The 27128-nt window shown below is 38.8% G+C and overlaps 1 protein-coding gene across 1 annotated transcript; it reads left to right on the top strand.

The window, feature by feature from the left end:
* The first annotated feature begins 886 nt into the window (after positions 1-886).
* LOC103721791 (ATP synthase mitochondrial F1 complex assembly factor 2) lies at positions 887-25791 on the top strand. Its single transcript, XM_008812129.4, has 4 exons — positions 887-1513; positions 22282-22456; positions 25117-25394; positions 25504-25791. Exons 1-4 carry the CDS (start codon positions 1070-1072, stop codon positions 25609-25611), a joined length of 1005 nt encoding a protein of 334 aa, XP_008810351.2. The 5' UTR covers positions 887-1069; the 3' UTR covers positions 25612-25791.
* The last annotated feature ends 1337 nt before the right edge of the window (positions 25792-27128 follow it).

Genomic DNA, 27128 nt, shown 5'->3' on the forward strand with positions numbered 1-27128 from the left:
TAAATAAAGGCATAAATAAGGGGAAGAAGAGAAGAGAAAAGAAAAGAAAAAAAAAAGAGTTTCTGGAAGTTTCTATTATGTTTGTTTCGACCAATGCTATTTAAACAATTTGACTTTATATTTCAATTGAGAATACTTAGTACCTCCAATTACACCTTATTTTCTTATTCAAACAAAATTTATAAATTTTATATTACGTGAATTGAGTAGTCTTTTATATCATGTTATCTTTCAATCTATAAATTTTTTAACAATAGATGCATGTGAGATTAAACAACAGAATTCCATTATGTACATTTTCCTCGAAAAAGAGTACTTAATTTGAAATATTTTATATACAATAAAATTAAAAAAAAGGAATACCCAGTGCATTGATATGCTAATTTCTTGATTTACTTTTAAAACTTCCTACCTGTAGTGTGGGTGCAGGAGGGAGCACTAGTGGCGTAAGTTTCATCATCAGAAACCATAAGGTCAGGTTGATAGCGGTCGGAGACCGGAGGATATTCGACACTTCTGTTCTTGGTGTTGAGATCAGAGCAGCATAGGAGGGAGTCACCTTTACAAGACGGATGCTGGAAGCGGACTGCATCCTCCTTGAGATGACTCATCCATGGTGGTCAAGTGGATCCGAAGCCGGAGTCGTGACGCCGGCTTCAGACCGCCACTACGGGACATTCACAGGCTCTTAGCTAAGTGTGAACCTTTAGAAGCTATACATGTCTATAGAGAGGCGAACAACGCGACTGACTAAGTGGCTTTATTCGCAACTTATTACACTAGATGCTTCATGTGGGCCGACCACGTGGCGGTGCCTCACGCTTGGTGTTATGTTTTACTTTGGTTTTGCTGGCTGCTCTCGTGCCCGACATATGTGGGCTGCGTTGAAAAAAAAAAAAAAAAAAAAAAAAAGAGCTCTCTTCCGATCTTGATCGGGCCAGAGCGAAACCCTAACCAAACCGGCGTCTTGGCCCCAGCTGCTCTCCCTCCCTCCTCCTGCCTAAACCCCAGCTTTCTCGAACGTCTAATCGGAGAGCAGCCGCGGCAATCCCGAGAGCGACCGATCGAAATGGCTTCTTCCGCCAATCGAATCCTCACATCCCTCCACTCTCTTCTCTCCTGCCGACCGTCTATCTCCTCCTACCGTCTTCCCTCCGCCGCCCGCCGCCGCCTCGCCGCCGTTGCCGCACCGAATCCCGACCTGGAACGCCCCTCCTTCGCCTCGCCGGCGGAGGAAGAGAAGAAGAAGAAGGAAGACACCATATACTTGAAGAAGCCCAGCTCGGAGGCAGCCACCCGGGACGCGACCTCGGTGACGATGCCCATGTCCTTCGTGACGGGATCCATCGTGGGGAAGCGCTTCTACAAGGAGGTGACCACCCGGCTGGCCGATGACGGCAATGGTTGGACGGTGATGCTCGACTACAGGACCCTCAAGAGCCCTTCCAAGAGGCCCCTCAAGTTCCAGAACCTCGCCCTCGCCAAGGCCATCGCCGCGGAGTGGGAGTACCAGGTTCGCGTCGTCTCTGCTCCTTTGTTCTTTTGCCTTGCTTTTCTGAATTCTACGTTTCCGTTTTTCTTTTGTTCATTGGACCTCGTAAGATTGTTCAAAATGCCTTCTTTTTGGTCAATTTTGGTTATAAGTTAATTTAATTAATTTATTTATTTTTACTCAGAGAAGAATGATGACTAATTTTATTGGTACCTCGATATTTGTATTAAATGGGGGGAGGTGGCACTAATTTTGAGGTCTGATGTTTGTGGATCAATTCTAATATTCTAATTTGTTTGACATTTAAACCATTCCATTAGCTCATTATCCTTGCAGATTGTATTTTAGAAGAATTCTAATTGGAATGGTAATCAGAGATAGTTTTATGATGCATCTTCCATTAATCAAAATATGGTTTTGCTTACTTCTTGCTTGGCCAAATTATAGTCATATACATGACTTTGATGGTAAATGGCCTTTCAGGATGCCTGAGTGAGTGGGCAAATGCGTTGTTAGGATCATTAGCAGGTAGGGCTTCCTCATCATGTTTAAACTTTGTTTGGTTATATTCTGATCCTTAAGACAAAGATGCCTAGATGGGACAAGTTGTTGGTAATGTTTGATTGTTATAGAAAATAATTTACATGTGGTCATTTGACAGAGGGTGTAACCATTATATCATGCATTCAACGATAATGAATTAATATTTTGAACAAGTAACAATGCATCAAAATCTTATAGTGGTCAATAATTTTTGGTGCAAAAACCTCATGCATGTTGTGAGAATCAGTAGTTTTAAATAAAGGGGCTAGGGTGGCTAATTATTAGTAGTAGCACACTGCAACAACTTAGAGGTTTCTGACACCATTCTTTCAAAAATAAAAGGTGCTTATTGCACTTCGAATGAAAGACAAAACAAGCAATATTTTTTGAAGCTTGATTGCATGAAGAGCCACCCTAAATGGCAGAGAAACCAGCTTGAGAGATCCTTGTACTGTAATAACTTCATGATGTCTAATTAGTTCAACAGTGTGTTTAACTTCTTTCAGACGACTACCATTGGGTATTGGTAGGTGGAGGGACTAGATGATATGAGATCATTGTGCACAAAAGTACTTGATACTAAACTCTCTTCTCTAGGAATTTTCCAATAAGATATATCACGTTCCTATAACATAATGATTAGGATCTTACCCAAAAAGGGGTAGCCAAAAGTGTGGAGTGATTGATTATAACCCTATTTGATTTTGATGAGCTCAAAGCATTTGAGTATATCTTATGTTATACTAATGAATTCAATCTAGTGTTTCAGCCAAATATTTGTGAATTTATGCTTAATTGTCTCTAGCTTTGGTTCAATACATTTTGGCTAAGCATGGAACTCAGTTTGAACCAAAGTCTGGAACTCAAGTCGACTCCGGAAGATTTCGAGTCGACTCCAAGTGTTTCAGACGTTCTGGCACAGGCTCGAGTCGACTCCGGCACATTACGAGTCGACTCCGACTGAGAACAGACAGCAGGACAGAAAGATGAATCTCAGACCCTGTCACCGAGTCGACTCCTGAAGAATTCGAGTCGACTCCGATGCTTGCCGAGTCGACCCCCGATAGTTCCGAGTCGACTCCAAGGGGTAACAGACCGAAAGACAGAGAAGTTGTTTTGGACTCTGAGAACCGAGTCGACTCCAGAAGAACTCGAGTCGACTCCGACGGTTGGCGAGTCGACTCCTAAAGAAGCAAGAGTCGACTCTCAGAGGAATGCAAGCCTAAAAGTCAGAGAGCCAACTTCGGTGTCTGAGAGCTGAGTCGACTCCAGCAAAGTCCGAGTCGACTCTGAGGCAGTTCAACTCCAAAGACAGAAGACCAGTTCTTCGGTGTCTGAGAGCCGAGTCGACTCCAGCAAAGTGCGAGTCGACTCCGAGGCAGTTCAACTCCAAAGACAGAAAACCAGTTTTTCGGTGTCTGAGAGCCGAGTCGACTCCAGCAAAGTGCGAGTCGACTCCGAGGCAGTTCAACTCCAAAGACAGAAGACCAGTTTTTCTGGCTCTGAGAGCCGAGTCGACTCCAAGAGAATCCGAGTCGACTCGAGGAAGTAAACCCGAAAGAAAGATCTTTGGATTCCTGAAGAACGAGTCGTCTCCAGAAGGGAGAGTCATCTCCGGACATTGGCGAGTCGACTCCAGAACGGGACGGCACTTTATTTCAAATTTTGAACAGTGGGCGAGTCGTCTCTAGTAAAGCATGAGTCGACTCCAGCAACAGCCGAGTCGACTCCAGATCGAGCGAGTCGACTCCGATCCCGACGGACACTTTGTCAGGAGTTGCAGATTGTGCAGAACGGCTCTAAAAGTGTGTCTAACGGCTAGTTTTCGATGGGGATTGCTTAAATAGCCAGAGTGAACAGTAATAGTGGAAAAAAGAGAGACTCCATTCAAAGCAAAAGGGATTTCCACCTACCAAAGCCTCTCAAGAGTTAATACAAGAAAAAGAAGGAAGAAGTGAATTGAAGTCCATCCTCCAAACGTCTTCCTCACATTAAAGGCTCTCCTCTGACATCAGATCACAAGTGCATTCAAAGAGGAGATACAGAGTTCGAGAAGCCCCTTCTTCCTCTTCCAAAATCTGTTTGAGGGCTTCTAACTCTACATTATTTATATTGTTCATATGTGCTTGTTAAGAAGCTTTTCCTGTACTCTTTACAAACTGTTTTCTTGTTACTTGATTCAATCAGGGGATTGAATCAAGGTTGTAGAGGTTAGTTGGTGAGCCGAGGTTAAAACCAACGGTGTAAGGGTTCGATTGTGATCCCGGGAAAACAATCGGGTGGTTCTAGTCGGTGAGCCTGTGAAAACCGACCGAGTTCGTTGTAATCTCGTAAAACAAGTTGGGTTGTGAGCTTGTAAAACAACCGGCTGTAATCCGAGGGATTATAGTGAACTCCCAAGTGAAGCTTGGGGAGTGGACGTAGGAGCAAGGGTTAGCTCCGAACCACTATAAAATCACTTGTGTTTGTGATTGTTTAATTGTCTCTCCCATTCCCCTCATCCACTGCATATAGTAAACTAATTAATCCACTTGCAATAAAGTTTAATTAGTTACTCATTAAGTTTTTAATTTGCAACTATTACTTAAAACCCAATTGACCCCCCCTCTTGGGTTGTCTTCTTGGGCAACAAGTGGTATCAGAGCCGGAACTCTTCTACCAAAAGAGTAAAAGATCAAAATGACAACCCCATTTGGATCTTCTCATATTGAGGGGCAGTCCACCCATAGACCTCCATTCTTCAATGGAACCGACTACTCCTATTGGAAGGCTAGGATGAGGATATTTATCCAAGCTCAAGACTATGAGATTTGGACCACCATACTTAATGGACCATACATTCCATCAATTTTTGTAGAGGGTGTTACTATACCCAAACTTGAAAAAGATTGGGATGACAATGATATTAGGAAGGCACAACTAAATGCCAAAGCAATGAATGTGCTTTATTGTGCTTTAGACCGTAATGAATTCAATAGAGTCTCTACTTGCAATTCTGCAAAAGAGATATGGGATAGACTTGAAGTGACCCACGAGGGCACGAATTCTTCAATGGAACCGACTACTCCTATTGGAAGGCTAGGATGAGGATATTTATCCAAGCTCAAGACTATGAGATTTGGACCACCATACTTAATGGACCATACATTCCATCAATTTTTGTAGAGGGTGTTACTATACCCAAACTTGAAAAAGATTGGGATGACAATGATATTAGGAAGGCACAACTAAATGCCAAAGCAATGAATGTGCTTTATTGTGCTTTAGACCGTAATGAATTCAATAGAGTCTCTACTTGCAATTCTGCAAAAGAGATATGGGATAGACTTGAAGTGACCCACGAGGGCACGAATCAAGTAAAAGAATCTAAAATAAATATACTAGTTCATAAATATGAACTATTTAAGATGGAATCCAATGAAACTATCACTTGCATGTTTACTAGATTTACTGATATTGTCAATGACCTAAAAAGCCTTGGCAAAAATTATACTAACAGTGACCTTGTCAGGAAAATTCTTCGATGTTTACCAAGGTCATGGGAGGCCAAGGTAACGACAATCCAAGAAGCCAAGGACTTGAACAAGCTTCCACTTGAGGAGCTTCTTGGATCCCTAATGACGCACGAGCTTACAATGAAACAACACAGCGAAGAAGAATCCTCTCATAAGAAAAAGGTAATAGCCCTCAAATCTACTTCCTCTAACAAGGATTTATCTTGCAGTAGCAGCAGCGAAGAAGAAGATAATGAGGGAGATGATGATGAGGCTCTTCTCGTGCGAAAGTTCAGAAAGTTCATCAACCGGAAGAAGTCCTTTCATCAAAGGAGAGGTCCCTCAAGTTCCTACAACAAGGATAAAGGTAAGGAACGAGAAAATGAAGGAATCGGATGCTATGAATGCAAGAAGACGGGACATTTCAGAGTTGACTGTCCCTTGCTGAAGAAGGGCAGCAAATATAAGAAAAAGAAAGTCCTCGTCTCCACTCTGTCGGACTCCGATTCATCATCATCATCATCAGATGAGGAACAAGAGGAAAAGGCCAACTTCTGCTTCATAGCGAATGAAAATGAGGTAACATCTGAAACGCATTTAGATTTTACCTTTGATGAATTGTATGATGCGTTTAATGAACTAATGGATGAATATAAGACAATAAATCTTAAGAATAAAGAACTAAAACTAACTAATCAATCTCACTTCCATAAGTATGATAAATTAATTAAGGACAAGGATTTTATCATTAAAGAAAATTTAGAACTTAAAACAAGCAACCAAAAATTAATTCAAAAAACTAATACCTTAATTAAAGATAACGAAAAACTAACCAAGGAAATTTCAGAACTTAAAAACGGTAAACAAACTTTAAAAGATAATCTCACAAAAGACATAAACATACTAATAACAGAAAAACAAAAGCTAACACAAGAGCTTGAAAAATACAAACTTATTGTTGAAAAGTTTACATATGGTTCTGAAAAATTGGAAATGATACTTAACAATCAACGAGCTGTGTTTAATAGAGCTAGTTTAGGATACAAACCTAAGAATAAGCAAAAGCTCCTTAGTAACTTTTTTGTGAAAGCAGGGGAAAGTAAAATTAAGAATATAACCTGTTTTTGCTGTGGAAAGGTAGGACATAAAGCTAATGTGTGTGACCATAGGAAGATAGGAGCTAAAAGAAAAAATAAAAAGGTTTGGTTTCCAAAAGAAACCAACTTTACTAATCTTGAAGGACCCAAGAAAATTTGGGTACCTAAAATTATATGATTCCCTTTTGTAGGAGTGTCTTGCAGCCAAAGTCGACAAAAACTGTTGCTACTTGGATAGTGGCTGCTCAAGACACATGACGGGTGACAAGGAGCAATTCTTCACCCTAGAGCCTAAAAAGGGAGGTGCAGTGACATTTGGAGACAATAATCAAGGTCACATCATTGGTATAGGTAAAATACAAATCACCTCCTCAACCTTTGTTGATAATGTACGATTGGTAGATGGTCTTAAACATAACTTACTTAGCATAAGTCAATTATGTGATAAGGACTTTGATGTTCTGTTTAAACCATCCCTATGCATCATAACCAACTCAATTGACAATAGCTTAGTATTCAAAGGAATAAGACGTGGAAATGTCTATGTAGTAGATCTTGAAGATCTTGCTAAAAACAGTCCTTGCTTAGTAGCTAGTGATACTAAGGTTGATGATGCAAGTTAGTTATGGCACCGTAAATTAGGTCATGCAAGTATGGATACAATATCTAAGTTAGTTAAAAGAGATTCTGTAATAGGTTTGCCAAAACTAAAATTTGAGAAAAATAAAATTTGTGAAGCATGTCAATATGGCAAACAATCGAGGAGCTCTTTTAAATCCATAAATTGTGTCTCTACCTCTAGACCTCTTGAACTACTACACATGGATCTATTGGGACCAACTAGAACCACAAGTCTTGGTGGAAACAAATATGGTCTTGTTATTGTAGATGATTTTTCTAGATATACTTGGGTCATGTTCTTAGCTCATAAAGATGAAGCATTTTCTGTATATAAGAAATTTCATAAGGAAGTAACTAATGTAAGAAATGCTTCAGTCATAGCTATTAGAAGTGATCATGGAACGGAATTTGAAAATCATCTATTTGGTGAATTCTGTAGTAAAAAGGGGATAACTCATAATTTCTCTGCACCTAGGACACCACAACAAAATGGAGTTGTAGAAAGAAAGAATAGAACCCTAGAGGAAATGGCTAGAACCATGTTGTGTGAAAGTAACCTCCCTAAGTACTTTTGGGGAGAAGCCATTAATACATCATGTCATATACTAAATAGAGTTTTATTGAGACCCATTATAAAGAAAACACCTTATGAACTTTGGAGAAATAGAAAGCCCAAAGTAAACTATTTTCATGTGTTTGGATGTAGGTGTTTCATTCATAATAATGGCAAGGATAACTTAGGTAAATTTGATTCTAAATCTGATGAAGGTATCTTTTTGGGATATTCTACATCAAGTAAAGCTTATAGAGTATTTAACAAAAGAAACCTTGTTATTGAAGAGTCTATACATGTTGTTTTTGATGATACTAATGATATCTCTTCTAGCAAGAAAGTAGCTCTTGATGATGATGCAGAAATTCTTGAAGAAAAGATTGATGAGATGACATTACAAGAAGATGAACCAAAGCTAATTGGAGATGCATCAACAAGCCAAGAGGTAATTGTGGATCATGGGCTGACTAAGGCTTGGAGGTATGCTCATGGGCATCCTAAGGAATTAATAGATGATCCATCTCAACCTGTTAGAACTAGAGCATCTCTTAGGAACTTAAATAATCATCTAGCATTTGTCTCACACTTTGAATCTAAAAACATAGAAGAAGCTGAAAATGATGTAAATTGGATAAATGCAATGCAAGAAGAGCTAAACCAATTCACTAGAAACAAGGTATGGAACCTAGTTGAACGACCCACTGAATACTCAATAATAGGAACTAAATGGATATATAAAAATAAACTTGATGAAAATGGAATCGTGATTAGGAACAAGGCTAGACTAGTAGCAAAGGGCTATAATCAAGAAGAAGGTATAGACTTTGATGAAACTTTTGCTCCTGTAGCTAGACTTGAAGCAATTAGATTGTTACTAGCATTTGCATGCTCTAAAGATTTCAAATTATTTCAAATGGATGTAAAAAGTGCCTTTTTGAATGGGTATATTAATGAGGAGGTGTATGTAGAACAACCTCCTGGTTTTGAAAATCATCAATACCCCAATCATGTGTATAAATTAAACAAAGCACTTTATGGTTTGAAACAAGCTCCTAGAGCATGGTATGAAAGACTTAGCAAATTTCTGTTAGACCATGAATTCTCTAGAGGGAACGTTGATACAACATTGTTTTTAAAGAAGAAAAACAAAGATATGTTAATAGTTCAGATTTATGTAGATGATATTATTTTCGGTGCTACTAACAATCGCCTCTGCGAAGAATTTGCTGACCTAATGCAGAGTGAATTTGAAATGAGCATGATGGGAGAGCTGAACTATTTCCTCGGGCTCCAAATCAAACAATCTGAAGAAGGGATCTTCGTCAATCAAGCTAAATACATCAAGGAGATGCTTAAGAAGTTTGATATGGAAGGAAACAAGTCAATCAGCACACCCATGAGTTCATCATGCAAACTAGACCAAGATGAATCAGGTAAATCAGTAGATCAAAAGATGTATAGAGGTATGATAGGATCTTTATTATATCTCACTGCAAGTAGACCTGATATCATGTTTAGTGTATGCATGTGTGCTAGATATCAATCTAATCCTAAGGAATCACACTTAATTGCTGTTAAGAGAATCTTTAAATACCTAATAGGAACAAAAACCATAGGCTTATGGTACTCTAAAGATTCGAGCATAAACTTAATAGGGTACACTGATTCAGACTTCGCTGGTTGCAAACTTGATAGAAAAAGCACCAGCGGGTCATGTCAATTCTTAGGAGAAAACTTAATCTCTTGGTTTAGCAAGAAACAAAACTCAGTTGCACTATCTACGGCTGAAGCCGAATATGTTGCTGCAGGGAGTTGTTGTGCTCAAATCTTGTGGATTAAACAACAACTTGAAGATTATGGCATTAAACAAGATAAAATTCCCATTAACTGTGATAATACAAGTGCCATTAATCTAACTAAAAATCCAATTCAGCACTCAAGAACTAAACACATTGAGATAAGACATCACTTCATAAGAGATCATGTACTGAATGGTGATGTGACACTTCAATTTGTTTGTACTGATGATCAACTTGCTGATATCTTCACAAAACCTTTGAGTGAAGATCGATTTTGCATACTTAGAAGAGGGTTAGGAGTGTTTGATCCATTCTAGTGATACTCTCCTCTAGTTCATAGATTTTGAGGATTAGTTTATGTTGGACATAGGATTTCTTATCTATGATCATCAAATCAGGTCTTAAATCCTAGATAAGCTCATAACTCTCTCTTTTGGCACGAGAATAACAAAATTTTTGGTTGTGTGCCAGAGTTCGAGTCGACTCGGACATATCTTAGAGTCGGCTCATGGGGGAGTCGACTCGCGCATATTTGGGAGTCGGCTCATGGGGGAGTCGACTCGCGCATATTTGGGAGTCGACTCGGGACTTACCGGAGTCGACTCGAGGTCGGGAATCCGATTTTTAACCCTAATCGAAACGTTTATTCCTCACTTCTATTCACAGCCGACACTGTTCCAAAACCCTAGAGCCGTCTCCGAACTCGTCTCCGACCCAGTCTAGGTCTTCTCCGTCGAGTTTTTCCTCCTAGTTTCCGTGTCCTTCCCCGTCCTTAGGTCAAAATGCCTAGGAAGGTCATTGTACCGAGCCGAAAGAGACCCGTCTCCGCAAGCGGGGCCGAGCGACGGTCCAAGGCTCGGAACGAACCGGCGAGGCCAACACCTCCGGTTCCTTTCCCGCCTAGGCCGGTTCCCTCGCGCTCATGCGCCGGGAAGGTTGTCTCTACCGGGAGGCAAGTCAACTTTGACTTCCTCTCCCGGGAAGGGTTCAACCTAGGGCATCACCTTAGAGCCCAGGGTTTAGAGTTTTTCTGCACTCTTGACCTCCCTACCTATCCAGGGCTAGTTAGGGAGTTCTATGGTACAGTCGCACGGGTTAGCGGGGGTATCCAGGGAACTGTTATGGGTGTCCCTGTTTTCATCTCGGAGGACTTCATTGCTCGAGTCCTCCATCTCTCGAGTGAGGGGATTGTTCCCACACACCCCTCTGATAGGACAGAGGCCCTTACGGCCATCTTAGGGAGTCCACCCTTGTCCCCCATAGAGGAGGTGTTCGCAAATCAGCTTTCGGCTGAAATGCGGCTTCTCCTTAGTATCATCTCTAGGACTCTCTTCCCAAAGACTGGTAGGTTTGACTTCATTTTCGAGAGAGACCTGGCCTTGATGTTCTACCTCCTCCAAGACACTCCCATCAACTTTTCAAAACTCATCTACAAATACCTTTGTGAACCCCTAGATAAACCTAGGCTCAGCCTCCCTTATGGCATGTTATTCACCCTTATATTTAGGGAGTTAGAGGTCCCCATTCCTGAGGGGGAACCCTCTCGCTCACTGCGGTTTACAGATCGCATGGGTGAGGGGACCTTTCATAGGATGGGATTCCACAAGGTAGGGGGAGTCTGGGTTAGGAAATCATCCACATCTTCTGACCCTACCACTCATCACTCACCCAGTCCTGACCATGACCAGGACCACTATACAGATCCTCCCACCTATCCTTCCACCTCTGCTCCTACCTATACTGAGCCTTCCACCTCCACTGCCCCACCTTCTCAACAGCAGCCTCTGGAAATCCGTATATCTTCTGAGCAGCTCCGAGAGTTGCGGCAGGAGATAGTGAGGGATCTGAGAGATGACTTACTGAGGGAGCTCCGAGGTCCTTCGAGTGCTCCCTCCACCGAGCTAGTTCCCACCCTGGCAGCAGTAGCCGAGATGACTGCGCACTTGAGGGATGAGATATCCAATGTGCGCAGCCTGGTCCAAGCTCAATACTGGAACATGAGTGACGTCAAGGACGACACGAAGAAGATGCGAGACGGCATCAGACATGAGCTAGGGAGCCAGAGCCAGGGTGCAGAGAGACTAGCCCATGCACTGCTCTCCAGGTTGGACACCCTTCAGGCGAGTGTGACCGAGCTTACCACGACACAGTCTAGGGCTACCTCGGAGATCATCAAGCAACTAGGGAACGTCTCGGAGGGGATAAGCTTAGTCTTGCAAGTGACTAGGCTTAGAGGAGAAGCTTCATCCTCCACTGCAAAGAAACCCTAGTGTAGCTTTGTTTTCAACCTTATGATGTATTTGTTTTCTATACTTGTATTTTTTTTTACAATTATACTCAATTCAGCATCAATACAATGAGTAGACACTTTTTTACAAACTGTGCAATACTTTTCTATGTTCTGCACTTCTTTTTGCTATGATGACAAAAAGGGGGAGAAAATATATTGAATTGAAATGTAAAGGAAATCACTAAAAAGAAAATTCTTAAAGCAAAAAGTAATTTGTTCTTAGTGGATTCGATACCTCGAGGCTCATTATCTCTCTGTTGGGGCTCCTAAAGGAGTAATCTCCAGAATCTATTCAAGGGATATTCGGAGATTAGTTGAATCATACTCAAGAACAAATTGTCAGATTTTCCCTCTAAAACAAAAATTTAAGCTCAAAAGCTTCAAGACATTAAAAGAAAATTCAGAGAATCTAAACAAAATTGAATGCATATGTTGAGGGGGAGAATCTGAAATTTTAAGAAAGCAAATTCATTAAACACATATAAGCCAAACAATTGATTGCATGACATGAAGGCTTATATAATTCCAAATGAAAGGGGGAGCTTTAACTTCAGGATTTACTGTTTCACACCTTTCAATTTTGGATAAATTAAATGACTAGACACTTGAATTCATTTCAAAACTTTATTATAAATCTCCTTTTGGTTGAGCAATTCACTTTACAAATACTCAATATTTTGTCATCATCAAAAAGGGGGAGATTGTGGAGTGATTGATTATAACCCTATTTGATTTTGATGAGCTCAAAGCATTTGAGTATATCTTATGTTATACTAATGAATTCAATCTGGTGTTTCAGCCAAATATTTGTGAATTTATGCTTAATTGTCTCTAGCTTTGGTTCAATACATTTTGGCTAAGCATGGAACTCAGTTTGAACCAAAGTCTGGAACTCGAGTCGACTTCGGAAGATTTCGAGTCGACTCCAAGTGTTTCAGACGTTCTGGCACAGGCTCGAGTCGACTCCGGCACATTACGAGTCGACTCCGACTGAGAACAGACAGCAGGACAGAAAGATGAATCTCAGACCCTGTCACCGAGTCGACTCCTGAAGAATTCGAGTCGACTCCGATGCTTGCCGAGTCGACCTCCGATAGTTCCGAGTTGACTCCAAGGGGTAACAGACAGAAAGACAGAGAAGTTGTTTTGGACTCTGAGAACCGAGTCGACTCCAGAAGAACTCGAGTCGACTCCGACGGTTGGCGAGTCGACTCCTAAAGAAGCAAGAGTCGACTCTCAGAGGAATGCAAGCCTAAAAGTCAGAGAGCCAACTTCGGTGTCTAAGAGCCGAGTCGACTCCAGCAAAGTGCGAGTCGACTCCGAGGCAGTTCAACTCCAAAGACAGAAGACCAGTTCTTCGGTGTCTGAGAGCCGAGTCGACTCCAGCAAAGTGCGAGTCGACTCCGAGGCAGTTCAACTCCAAAGACAGAAGACCAGTTTTTCGGTGTCTGAGAGCCGAGTCGACTCCAGCAAAGTGCGAGTCGACTCCGAGGCAGTTCAACTCCAAAGACAGAAGACCAGTTTTTCTGGCTTTGAGAGCCGAGTCGACTCCAAGAGAATCCGAGTCGACTCGAGGAAGTAAACCCGAAAGAAAGATCTTTGGATTCCTGAAGAACGAGTCGTCTCCAGAAGGGAGAGTCATTTCCGGACATTGCCGAGTCGACTCCAGGTTTAGCCGAGTCGACTCCAGAACGGGACGATATTTTATTTCAAATTTTGAACAGTGGGCGAGTCGTCTCCAGTAAAGCATGAGTCGACTCCAGCAACAGCCGAGTCGACTTCAGATCGAGCGAGTCGACTCCGATCCCAACGGACACTTTGTCAGGAGTTGCAGATTGTGCAGAACGGCTCTAAAAGTGTGTCTAACGGCTAGTTTTCGATGGGGATTGCTTAAATAGCCAGAGTGAACAGTAATAGTGGAAAAAAGAGAGACTCCATTCAAAGCAAAAGGGATTTCCACCTACCAAAGCCTCTCAAGAGTTAATACAAGAAAAAGAAGGAAGAAGTGAATTGAAGTCCATCCTCCAAACGTCTTCCTCACATTAAAGGCTCTCCTCTGACATCAGATCACAAGTGCATTCAAAGAGGAGACTCAGAGTTCGAGAAGCCCCTTCTTCCTCTTCTAAAATCTGTTTGAGGGCTTCTAACTCTACATTATTTATATTGTTCATATATGCTTGTTAAGAAGCTTTTCCTATACTCTTTACAAATTGTTTTCTTGTTACTTGATTCAATCAGGGGATTGAATCAAGGTTGTAGAGGTTAGTTGGTGAGCCGAGGTTAAAACCAACGGTGTAAGGGTTCGATTGTGATCCCGGAAAAACAATCGGGTGGTTCTAGTCGGTGAGCATGTGAAAACCGACCGAGTTCGTTGTGATCTCGTAAAACAACAAGTTGGGGTTGTGAGCTTGTAAAACAACCGGCTGTAATCCGAGGGATTATAGTGAACTCCCAAGTAAAGCTTGGGGAGTGGACGTAGGAGTAAGGGTTAGCTCCGAACCACTATAAAATCACTTGTGTTTGTGATTGTTTAATTGTCTCTCCCATTCCCCTCATCCACTGCATATAGTAAACTAATTAATCCACTTGCAATAAAGTTTAATTAGTTACTCATTAAGTTTTTAATTTGCAACTATTACTTAAAACCCAATTCACCCCCCCCTCTTGGGTTGTCTTCTTGGGCAACAAAAAGGTTATAATTGGGCCCCCCTGCTGAAGTACCCAAGACCTTCCCAAAACACTCTTATTGGGGGATTCCACACACATGCCTATGCTAGTCCTCACATACTCCCCCTATGTTAGCTTTGATGCTATGGGAATATCTAATCACAAACACCACAAATGGCTTATGATTAGCCTCAAAAGGGCCTGTGTCGTGGTATCCCCTCGTCACATAAGCTATGGGCTGGGTCAGATCTTATACCATTTATAATGATCTAAGATCTTATCCAAAAAGACTAGATAGAAGGTCATTAATTGAGATTCCTGGACCTGCTTAAGTATTCAAGACCTCCCAACGCACACTTGATATGAGACTAAATACATACCTATGTGAGTTCTCATATACTCCACTCTTTTAAGCCTTGACATCTTCAGAGGAAAAGTCCAATACCAGTTCGTGGTCATCCCAAAAGGGCTCTTGATGTAGCACCCCTAGCCACATATGCCTTGGATGGGTCGTCTCTGATACCATTTGTAACAAGCTAGACCTAATCCAAACAAAGGCTATCCGAAAACAATATTACCCGAGATCTTTGGCTTTACATATATACCCAAGACTTTCCCAACCTATTAGATGTAGGATTCAATGCACCTGCAAGGATCAAGGTTCACCGTCTCGATACCGGACTATGTATTGATGTCGTACTAGCAGTGTCTGTATGGTATGATACAGAATTATTTTGGCGTATCGAGTGTCGGTATGTCACCTATACCGGGTACCGGTACTGAACTGGTACAGTATGGCCCGTACTATTCGGTTTGGGCCGGTACAACATACCTTGGCAAGGATCCTCCTTACTAACGAGCAGTACTAGTTTATGAAATTATGACTTTGGTTAAGTGTATCAAATTGGGGTGTCTATATACATTTATGCTAAACCTAATTTTTGAGGGAATATCTCAATCTACCATGATGAAGCTTGAGGTTTGGATAACCTTGTAGTTTGCCCCCTTCTTGAAAAGAAAGTTAGAGGAAGAGAGAGTGACAAACACATAGGAAGAAGACTTTGCTAAGTGGTGCACCAAGAAGCTTTAGAATCTTGGTTGTTAGACATGTATGATAGTTATTTGGGCTTGAGTTTTCTTAGGTGGTATAATCCTTGAATTTTCATAATCTGATCTTGCTTTTTATGTTGTTTATCATGCATTGATGCTTTATTGTTGGCAACAAAAATACGAAGTTTCCATTCTACTGCATTTGGTTTGTCTTCAACAGTAAACAAATAATGGTCTAAGAATAATTCAAATTTGAAAATAGGACACATTTTCCAATAGATCTTTTGGTTTTATTATATATTTGTAGTTTTTAGTAGATCTTATTTTCAGCTTTGGAGAATAGCTTTCAATGTTTTAAAAGGTGGTTGCGTTATGCAGGCAATCAAGAGACCGCATAGTGCACATAAGGTATGCGGGCTGCATATGTAGGTGCATATGCGATTACTATTTTTTACCTATTTAAAAGTAAATCTAATACATTAAATATAATAACAAGAACAATAATGACAGTATTATTGTACCTAATAGCACTAGCTATTACATTGTCAACATTTAACATTATCGATACCCATATAAGGCCCACCTAAAACCCACAGAAAACCTTCTTCAGCTTGAATATGCTTCATCTGCATGAGCGCATAAGAATTGGTTATTTATGTGGCTTGACATTGCTAAGAGGGCTCATATATGCTGTGGTACAATGCTAAGCAAGTTACATATGTGACTGTACAATGTTATGTGGGCTGCTTTTTTAATCCATGTGCAGTATGATTGCATATCATAACTGTATATAAGCATTCGGTGCAGTCAATGGACCATATCTGCATATGCAGGTACCTGTGCAGCCACATGCACAGCATTTTTTAAAGCACTGATAGATATGCATGGATCTATGCTTGTTACAATATGGGCATTTGGTTTGACTTCAACCAGTAGTGATATAATAATAATTTAGGTTTGGAAATAAGACATACTTTTGCAATAGATCTTTTGGTTTTGTTATATGTTTATAGTAGATCTGGTTTTGTGCTTTGGAATTTAGATATGCATGGATCTATCCTGGTTACCATATGGGCATTTGGTTTGGCTTCAACCAACAATGGTATGAGAATACTTTAGGTTTGGAAATAAGACATATTTTTCCAACTAGATCTTTTGGTTTTATTGTGGATTTGTACTTTGTAGTAGATCTGACTTTTGGCTTTGGAGTGTAGGTATGCATGGATCTATCCTCTTCACCTTTGAATTTGGTGGCAGCCCTACCATTATGGCTATTTTGAGTTTGGCTAGACCTAGCCTATCTACATGAATTTGATGACATGAGGAGGTATCTTGATGGGCTGAGTCTAGGTAAAACATATTTAAAATTTTGAATAGGCTCGTGGGTGAGCCCATTGATTCCTCTAAGTAATCATATTTGGATTTTGGGATTAGGATTAGGATTGAGAATGTGATGGATTATGGATTTTTTTTTTAAAAAAATTAATAGGTAAAATAATCTTATAATGGCCTCTAATTTAGTAGTGTTTCCAAACTAAATCATGAAAATCAACCACATGAATGGACCTTTGGTGGTTGACAGCTTATGAGGCTTTGCACATTTAAACAAAAGTGAAATTTACTGCACTTTTTAGGAGAAATAGAGGTTGCATGGATACTTTAGGGGAAAATAAAGGAAGCAATTAATGTTTGCAGGGGCCATCATATGTGGATTTTTTTAAAAATTCTAACCTCAAAACATATAAAATTAACTTTTATTTTTCTTTATAAGGAAAATGTACCAGGGATAATTCCTACTACTTAAGGTACTGAAGTAGTTTACTAAGATATAAGAGCGTAAGCCAGGCTTAGACATGCAAAGGCCAGCTTAAACTTGGTTTGATTTTCAAAAAGGCTAGCCCGTGCTTGGCACAAGCTGACTATGTCAGGCACAAGTTTGTTCATTAACACTTGAACCAGCGCAAGCTTGGCTCGTTAAGCTTGGATCAGATGGCGATAGGAGTTAGAGAACCATGGTTTGATTGTGGTGAGTGGTGACTATGTGGGAGTGATGGTTGAGAGATTGTTGAGTTGGAGAAATAAACAAAGAAGCATATGGAGGGGCTGGCTTCAATGTTGAACAGGAGAGGCGAATGAGGGTGAACTGCAGAGTTACCAATGGTGCAGGTTGTTAAGATCAACAGCTGGAGCTGGAATTAGGGAGCACTATGTGGTGCAAGGGAGGGAGGAGGTGAACATGGATCTAATGATGGAGGTGGATGTCAAGATCGATCAATTAAGGCAGCAAAATTAAGGAGGATGCGATCTAGATACAGAGAAAGGTAGTGGAATCAAAGAGGATCACTACTTTAGAGGGGAGGAAAGACAATAGAGAAGGTTGGGGAGGCCACTTTGGTGAGGAGCAAGGGAGGACTTAGAGGAGTTCACTCCATAATTCTAAGAAGGATTATGATTGAAGGAGAAAAATATGTTTTATAAATAAATATAAGATTGACATGGTTATGTTTATCTTGAATTTAATTAAGTTGAATACGATTAAGCAAAGTGCAACTCATTATCCAGTCGTTTGTATTTGAAAATAAGAGTCATGGCTCAGGCTTGGCTATGTTTACTACTAGAGGAAGCCCATACTGAGCTGAATTTTGATGCAAAGTTGATTTGTTATAGCTAGTTCATTTGATTGCACCACTTGGCTATGGGGTTGAGGGGTTCCTATGGAATATTTGTAGAAGAAACATAATTTCCTTTTTCTAGTTTATTTTTTGAATTCTTGGTGAAATTTTTCTAGGTCTAGGCCTAAAAATAGCTATCTACACCTTGTGGAATCAAACTTAGTTTTAAACTCTAGGATGCTATGTGTACAAACATGTATTATTTATGGCTATGCATTTGTATATATATACATATATATATATATGTGTATATATATCTGTATATATATATATGTATATATATATATGTGTATATATATATATATGTATATATATATATATATCTGTATATATATATATGTATATATATGTGTATATATATATATGTGTATATATATATATATATGTATATATATAGATATGTATATATGTTATATATGTGTATATATATATATATATATGTATATGTGTATATATATGTGTGTATATATATATATATGTATATGTGTATATATATGTGTGTATATATATATATATATATGTATATGTGTATCTATATGTGTGTATATATATATATATGTATATGTATATGTATATATGTATATATATATATATGTATATATGTATACATATATATATATATATATATATGTATGTATATATGTATATATACATACATATATATATATATATTATTGTATGTATATATATATATATATATTACATGTAGTTGTGTTATTGGATGAAAAAAGAGAGTATTAAATGATTATTGGATCTTAGTGCCCACGAAATACACTCACCTCCATGTTCTACTCCATCTACCATTTTCCCTCGTTTTGATGCACCTTCTTGCTGTACTTTCTCCTCACCCATACCCAATGCTTGAACCACTTACTGTATATGACTGCTGCCTTCTCTTGGCCCATCTCAACATCTTGGTTGAGGGGCAATTAGAAAGGACAATGGTTTGGAGGAAAGGGAACTAAGATGGAGAGATGGAGGGAAATGGGATGTTGGAGGGACTTAGGGGTGTTTCAGTGATTTATCCAACTCAATTTGACAATGGATGCAATCTTCCAATCTGGACTAATGAAATTCTCAACCAAAACAGGATTTTGGTTGGATCAGGTTAGATGAGATCAAAGTCGGGTTTTAATTTGAGGAAGGTTAAATTTGGTTCAATTAAGAAGTCTATCATTACTATGATTTTGGTTGGATCAGGTTAGATGAGATCAAAGTCGGGCTTTTCAAAACTCTTTGGGTTGTGGCAGTGGTGCTGCTGCTTGTGATGTATTTGTAGTGGGGTTCGTTTTCTGTCTGCCTGTGTGTCTGTGGGGCAGAATGGAGTGAGGGGAGGATAGGGGAAAACAAATGATGGCTGTGGCTATAACAAAAAGAAGCGAGGTGGAGAACAAAAACAAGGGCAAAGGAGGGTCTAGCTGCCAAGGTGGGCTACCTGTAGCGTGACTATGCCTTGTAAAAATTAGGCAAGGGGAGAAAGAGAGAAGAGAGAAGGGCATTCTATGGTGAAGGGCATCCTATGACTTTCTGGCTTTAGTTCTTGATCATTGGGTAGGTTGATTGTTAGTGCTGGGGTGGGTTGGCTGCATGGTTGGGTGGGGCTAACTGTTCAAGTGATAGGCAGCAAGAGAGGTGTGCAGCAAGGGGGCGGATGGCATGTAACATAGAGGAGGGTTGGGATGGAGCTTTTACAGTGCGATAAAGCCATGACGCAGCGAGAAAGGATGAAGGGAAATTTGATCGTTGGGATTTGACTTCGAAGACTAACATACAAATAGACGCAAATTGGATTGTAGAACCTTTTGTTTGGTGAAGGAAATTCTCTCAAAGAAATTTTATTAATATCTCAAAAGGCTACCCTATACAATGTATTATATGCATATATTTGGGACATGACCGCTAATCCTAATTTAGGTATTAAACCCAATATAGAATTATTCTTTAAATAGGCTTTAAATAGGACTCAGTAACAAGGAAACATCCTGGAATTATTCTACTACAAATATAGAATCCACTAGTTCCTCCGAAGCTTGGCATGGTCCCGCTAGTTATAGTACGTATTGGTTTCATCCTGTGCTGCATCAAGCCATCTCTAACTTTAAATATGAAATCCACTTACTTATTTGCGGTTAACAAGTGAGATCCTTGTTGAGTTGGTAGAACTTAAAAATTGGTGGATACTTTTATAGTCCTAAACTTAGCTGAGTCACTTGATTTGATCTAAGTTTCAAGTTATTTGATCAGTCACTCAATCTAGAAACAAACCTAGGGGTGAGTTTAACATAAACTAGGCAATGTTTCAGGTTGACTCGAAAACCTGCTAAATCAAGTTAACTAGGCTGAGTTTCGGTCGACTTTTTCTAGCTGCAAAGTTGATCCAAAACTAAATTTTTATTTCTGCTGAAACCTAAATAGCTAAATTATATTGCACTAGGGAAAAGCAAAACAAGCTAACATCTAAAATGCAATTTACCCCTGCTTATCCTCTTCAATGATTTTGCTAAGTTCAAGGGGAATAGCACTATTACAAGATATTTCTAATAATCCGTCTTTGGGCCAACCACTAGGGATTATCTTTGCAAGTAATTCAGATGCTCTGTTTCCTTCATGCCAATGTGAGCCTCTGAAGTCATCTAAAAAAATACAGGCATTCCAAATTCAAGAACAATTGCTTCAATGTTCCGAGATGGCCTAAACTTTTTTACCATCCATCCAATAAAAAATATTGACCTACTTCAACCAAATGTTAAGATTATGCCCCTGAGTTGGGTAAAAGGCCTGATATCAACTATAACACCTTTCAATTCAATGACTAATTTGATTATTCCATGAATGGGTACAGAGTAAGACAAAAGGGGACTGCAAAGGTTGTCTAAAAGTAATTTGCAGATTTGGATCCATCTGAATTAACTATTAGCCAATCCTCAAGCAGGTTTTCCCAAATCATCTTATTAGTTTCTGTTGCAGCTAAATTGATGCACCTCCCCAAATATCTGAAACCAAACTTTGGCACTGAGTAGATTTTTGAGGGGGTTTACCCAGAGTCAATTAGTTTTGGCTTATGATTTGGTTTTGATGAAAATTAAAACCATAGATGTCTTCTTTCGTGAAGAACTGAATGGTCAAATACGTGTCCAATATTTGCATGGGTTGGGTCTGAACATGGTTGTTTAGGCCTATGGTTCTTTCTGGACTTTAAGGCTTAACAAGTTGTGCTCTAGCTTTACTCCACAACACTTCTACAATCACTGATGTACTTCACTCATCCATAAAAAATGCAGCATGTTTAGGTGAGATAGAATTGATCTTATAATCTTTTTTTTATTTATAAAGATTTATTTGAACATGCTTTGCAAATTTCTGAAGTAATAGGTTAGAAATCTTTGGGTTATTTAAGAAAAAAGTACTTCTTTGAAAGATACATGTCATTCTCAGCTTGTAAAGACAAGGAGAAAAAGAACGGAAAAAAACTAGAATGAGAGAGAAACTCTTCAGATATTTGGCCTAATGCTAGATAAACCATTCTCCTATATGCAGAGTGCAGGGTTTTGGTAACAGTTGTGTCCACTATTATAGCATCAGGGACGGAATGAAAGGCTATGCTATTGTTCACTTAAATAACTGTAGGTCTTATCTATGTTAGCTTTAGTTTTATGATCCTTGGAGCATTATTTGAATATCTATTATCACTTTTGGTTGGAAGCTTTGTTTGATGTTGTCAAAATTGAAGCCATTTCCATTGAAACAATCCCTACCTTAGTGACTGTTTGATGAGTAAAAATTTATTATTTAGTTGGAGGGTTTAGAACTTTAGAAACATTACAAATAGTATTTCATGTACTGATCTTGTAAAATTGTACTTGTTTTCTATTATTTTCTCTCTTGAACTCGCTGTAACGTTAAGTTTTCCTGAAACCAGCTACAAATATTTTTCATTTTTTTCTCTTCTTAGTCTTCCTTATTATTCATAGATTCAGTTTTAATAAACTATTTATTTTTATAGCAAACAGATGGAATCCGACCTTTCACAATGCCTCTCATGAAGCTTGCTTGTACTGCATTGGAAAGAGTTCCATTAACACGTGTGAAAATTATTAAAAATTTAATGAAGAAGTTTCATCAAGATTTAGTATTTTGCCGTTTCCCGGGTGATAGTGATTTGACAAGAGGAGTTCTCAGTAAGTTTATTTCATTTTACTTGCTTTCTTTTACCTGCCATTATTTTTTTAACTATGTTGGGGCAACTGTATTTTTTTCTTTTTTTTTGAAGAATTTCATCATCACTCAGGCTTGAACTTGAGACCTCTTAGATGGGTGCCAACCAACTAAGATATTGGCTATTGGCAACTTATAAAAGATAATGCATAAAATACGAGAAAATCCTTCCATGTGAGATGGCAAATAGGTTCTAAACAGCAATTCATGGTAAGATTTTTTTAGAAGGGCTACCGAACCATCCTAAATTGGGTGGTTTGGGGTGTACCAAACCGAACCAGCTGGAAACTAGGATGGTTTGGCCACCTGAAATGGAATACCATGGAATTGGTTAGAACCAGACAAAATCGAGCCCAACTGACTAGTTCTGTCCTGTTTTGGATGGTTTTGAGCTGGTTCACCCATGCCAAACCGGCTCTTTTATAAATAAAATCTTGACAGCAAACCGAGTCTTTTATAAATAAAACATTGACCGCTTTCTTGTGTTTGATACTTCGATCTCTCTCTCTCTCTCTCTCTCGCTTATCTCCTTTTCAAACCCTAGCCATTGTTGAGATCTCTCGCTCTCTTCCCGATCCAGCTACATCACCATCCATCTAATCTCCTCTCTTCCAGAGACGTCATGGGGGACCTCGTATATGGCTCTTGCCTCGATCGACGACGTCCGACCCTGATCGACAATGTTTGGCTCTGATCAACGATGTCCGGCCTTGATCGATGACCTTCAGCCTCGGATCGACAACCTCCAAACCCAATCTATGAGATCCAGCTACAATTGATGGTCTCCAGCCTTCAATCAATGGCTCCCCTTCTTTTGTAGGATCTTCATCCCCTTCTCTGTCTCTGCCTTCTCTCTTTCTTCCTCGTTTGCTCTCACTAGTACTTGATCGGCACCAATGTGCGCACCATGTATAGTATAAGATGGTATGATGCCGACTTGGTACTTGATCGACATGAGTCACGATGCTAATTTTGTGAAACTTGTTTTTTAGTTTTCATATGCCATGATCAACATTTAAGTTACTATGTAATACTACATTAAAAGACATATAGGGCACAAACACATCTTTATTTAATTTAACTTCTTATTTAATATGCAATAATGTATTCTTATTGATGGTGTAAATTTGTAAATCAGCTTGGCTCCTTATGATATACACGTGTCGTTGTAGATATTTTCTAAGTGGACCCCATAAATTGGCTCCTTTTTCTATTAAGTTATCAAAGTAATACTTAAGATATAAAACATAAAAATTTGGAAAGAATGGGTATTATGGTTCGTAATGACTGAAAATCACAAAGAAATCTGTTTGAATTATACTATTCATAATTGAGCTGATCAAAAGAAAATGAATGCAATGCGCCTAGGAAAACGATAATCAAAGGGGCAGGGAATGATGAAGGGGATTAAACTGTCATGTAATGGGAACCCCAGTCTATTTGGTCTTTATCGATTTATGTAGGTAAAATGCTAATTTAAATTAAGTTGTTTTAATTAATGTTAAACTTTCAAGCCACTAAGAAAAGTAAAACATGTAGAAGATATAATTCTATATGACAACATACTATAAAATTTCAAGCATTTATTAAGTTATTTAACCTCTGAAAATATCATAGGCATGTACTTTCTATATACACCAAATAAGAAGCTAGTAGACGAAAACAAAGAAAATTAGTTGACGTGAAAAATGTCCATGATCTATAAAAACAAGTCAACGTTATAAAGCCAACTTGTTAATATTTATTATCTCTAAGGCTTGGCTACCTGTATCAAAAATTGGTGTCGGACGTGAATCTTCGAAAAGGGAAAGGACCTTAGTAAGCAGGTCTGGAGCAAGTTTTCAAAGAGGTTTCAAATGAGTGTAATCCCTAAGTGTAAGTTTCCTTAATGAAGTTCCAAAGTTCTAATAGGCTGCTGAAATCTACAAGCAGTTTGGTTATTGAACAGATCCTAGGCAGTATGCAGCTTCATAGGCCAATGAGTAGGTAGCTTGTCTTTGAGAATATTTAAAACTAAATAAAATTTATGAGAAGCTGAAATAGAAAATCAGGAAGAAATTAATAATATTTAGAAAAACTAAGAATTATTATAGAGAAAGTGGAGAAGGTGGAGAGGTGGAGAGCAACAAGAGGAGGGGAAGGAGGAGTAGAGGTGGGAAAAAATTATCTAGAATGGTGTCTGCTGCCATCTCTAGTCCAGTCTTCTAAATCTACATAACAGCTGCCACACACCCTTCGCTCAATTGGCACACGGCCTGATCCAGACCACTAAATTCACAAACTAGTCACCATGTGCAACCTGCATCCACCTGGGCATTTCTATGTTATACAACTACTTTTCTTATTTCTAATTTATATAACTTGAGAATAGATGCATCTTTAATTGTTTAAACGTGCATTGCACCAGTATCAGCTGTTTCTCTTCGGAAAATTATAGTATGCGGATGAGTTTTTCTTTATGATGTATTGATTTACTAAAAATGAATCCTGTAAAGTTCTGAATAATTGTTTTATCAGTGCTTCAGACGACAACTAGACAGGTCAGCATAAAATGTACTGAGATTAGTGAAGACTAATGATAATTCTGACCTTTTGACTCCTATTATTGCGAAATAATTTGCAGGAAGACAAGAAGAGAAAATTGACCCTATACTTGATTGGGTACAATCTGAATTTGGGTTTAAGCCAGTAGTATACTCCAGCTTTTTTGGGGGCAAGCAGGATGATGGTCTAACTAAGGCTATTAAAAACGTTCTGGAGAAAACAAGTGACTCTGAATTAGCAGCAATTGATGCAATGGCTGCTGCTGCACATTCTTTGATCATTCCTCTAGGAATTTTTTACGGAAGGCTGGGGATTGAGGAGGCCATTGAGTTGATCAGGCTTGAAGAAGACTTGCAGGTTTGCATTGAATATTGATTTCTCATGTTTTTTCTTGTGAGTGTGTAATCCATTTTTGTTCCTTGTCACTTGTCAGTTTTCACTTTTCCCATGTTGTTTATCTGTTCAGGTTGACAGATGGGGCCTGGTTGAAGGAGGTCATGATATTGATATTGCTGATCTGCATGTGCAAATGTCATCTGCTGCTGTGTTTCTTGGACTTTCACGGATACCATGATCTATCCCAAATTTTCTGTTGTAGTGCTGATTGATTTATCACTCTTGAATAGTTTCTTCATTTTGTTTCAAGCTTCATATGATGTTGGTAGCTGCTTATCATGGGTCCTTGCTACATGTCCTGATATCTGAGATAAATCAATATAAGCAAAATTTAAATGCCATGAGATTCCAAGTGAAAGTTCGAACTGTGTTATTTTGTGATTGATAATAAAATATAAGGTGTGCTTGATCTTCATCTACAGAATTAGATCTGTCCTAGTTATATATATGAGAAAATATCTGACAATGGTCCTCGGTAGCTTAAAATTATGGAAAAGTTTGAAACTTCAGTGACTTTGATACAAATGTAAAAATGAGGATCCATAGAGTGAATGCCAAATAGACAAATATAGGGGATAAAGATTGATAGTTATGATTATGTCCCTCCCATGGCTTCACTAGTTAAGATATCATAAGCTTATCATCTGATGATTATTTCAAGGATTGCATATTAACTTATTCTCTATCTTAACTCTTAAGCCTCCAAAATGCTTACCCATCAACTTGTAGCCTCTTTGGGTGGTCTCATACCCATGTCCGCGGAATAAGGTTCCCAAAGAGTTTAGGTTGTGAAGGTAAAGGTGCTGAAAGGAGTATCCCTTGCTCTTCACAATTTACACTTCACGTTGCTGCTATCGTCTCACTTAAAACCCAACCCATATTCTTTATTCCTAGAACAGAGCATGCAGTCATCCAAACAGGCCATTAATGTGCATGAAAAGTTGAATTAGAAGGCTACATATTGGCAACTTTTGTATCTGTCATTCAGGTAGTGATATGGATCAACAACAGGGACGACCCCCAAAATTTTCTGGTTCTCGGCTCTTGCTGGTTCTTTCCCAACGGTGATGAATTCTTTTTTCAATGTGTAAGATGTCCTCTTCTCTTATATCATGTGCGTATATAGCAACAAATACTTTTGTTTTCATCGAGAGCAGATTGTTAAAACAGATTCCAAACATGTTGATTTTTCTTGCATGTCATGGAAAACTTTATTAAACCAAAGTTTGTATGTATCAAATGAAAAAATTGGTAAATGCATAAAGAATTATATCTTTATGAAAGATTTTGTACATTTATAATTATTCATCGCATGACCATGATAATTTATTAAATTTCAAAAATAGTTTGCGGTATTATAATCACATATTTATAACAAAGAATACTTACTGTAAATTAGTAACATTTTATGTAACACTTAAATATTTGAAAAGAAAAGAAAACATAGATATTTGATATTTATGATGATGACAAGTTATCAGCTCGCCTATTCATCATATTGGGTTATCACAACTCTATATCATCAAGAAAGAAAAGCTACTTGGTGAGTTGAATAACCAACTTAGATAGCTAGCCATCGAAGGTCACTAATTATGCATGAGAAATCTTGCAACTTTGAACTGACAATAGATTACCTGTTCACCATGCTGAAAGAAAGCTAGCACATATAAATTGACGCAGAGAAAAAACAACAAC

The sequence above is a fragment of the Phoenix dactylifera genome, unplaced genomic scaffold (genome assembly GCF_009389715.1).
Source record: "Phoenix dactylifera cultivar Barhee BC4 unplaced genomic scaffold, palm_55x_up_171113_PBpolish2nd_filt_p 000522F, whole genome shotgun sequence".
NCBI classification, from domain to species: domain Eukaryota; kingdom Viridiplantae; phylum Streptophyta; class Magnoliopsida; order Arecales; family Arecaceae; genus Phoenix; species Phoenix dactylifera.

Excerpts from the sequence above, each read along its gene's own strand:
- LOC103721791 (XM_008812129.4), top strand. The coding sequence starts at position 1,070 with ATGGCTTCTTCCGCCAATCGAATCCTCACATCCCTCCACTCTCTTCTC. Across the intron at positions 22,457-25,116 it reads TTTGACAAGAGGAGTTCTCA|GAAGACAAGAAGAGAAAATT; the intron begins GTAAGTTTATTT and ends AATAATTTGCAG. Across the intron at positions 25,395-25,503 it reads GGCTTGAAGAAGACTTGCAG|GTTGACAGATGGGGCCTGGT; the intron begins GTTTGCATTGAA and ends TTATCTGTTCAG.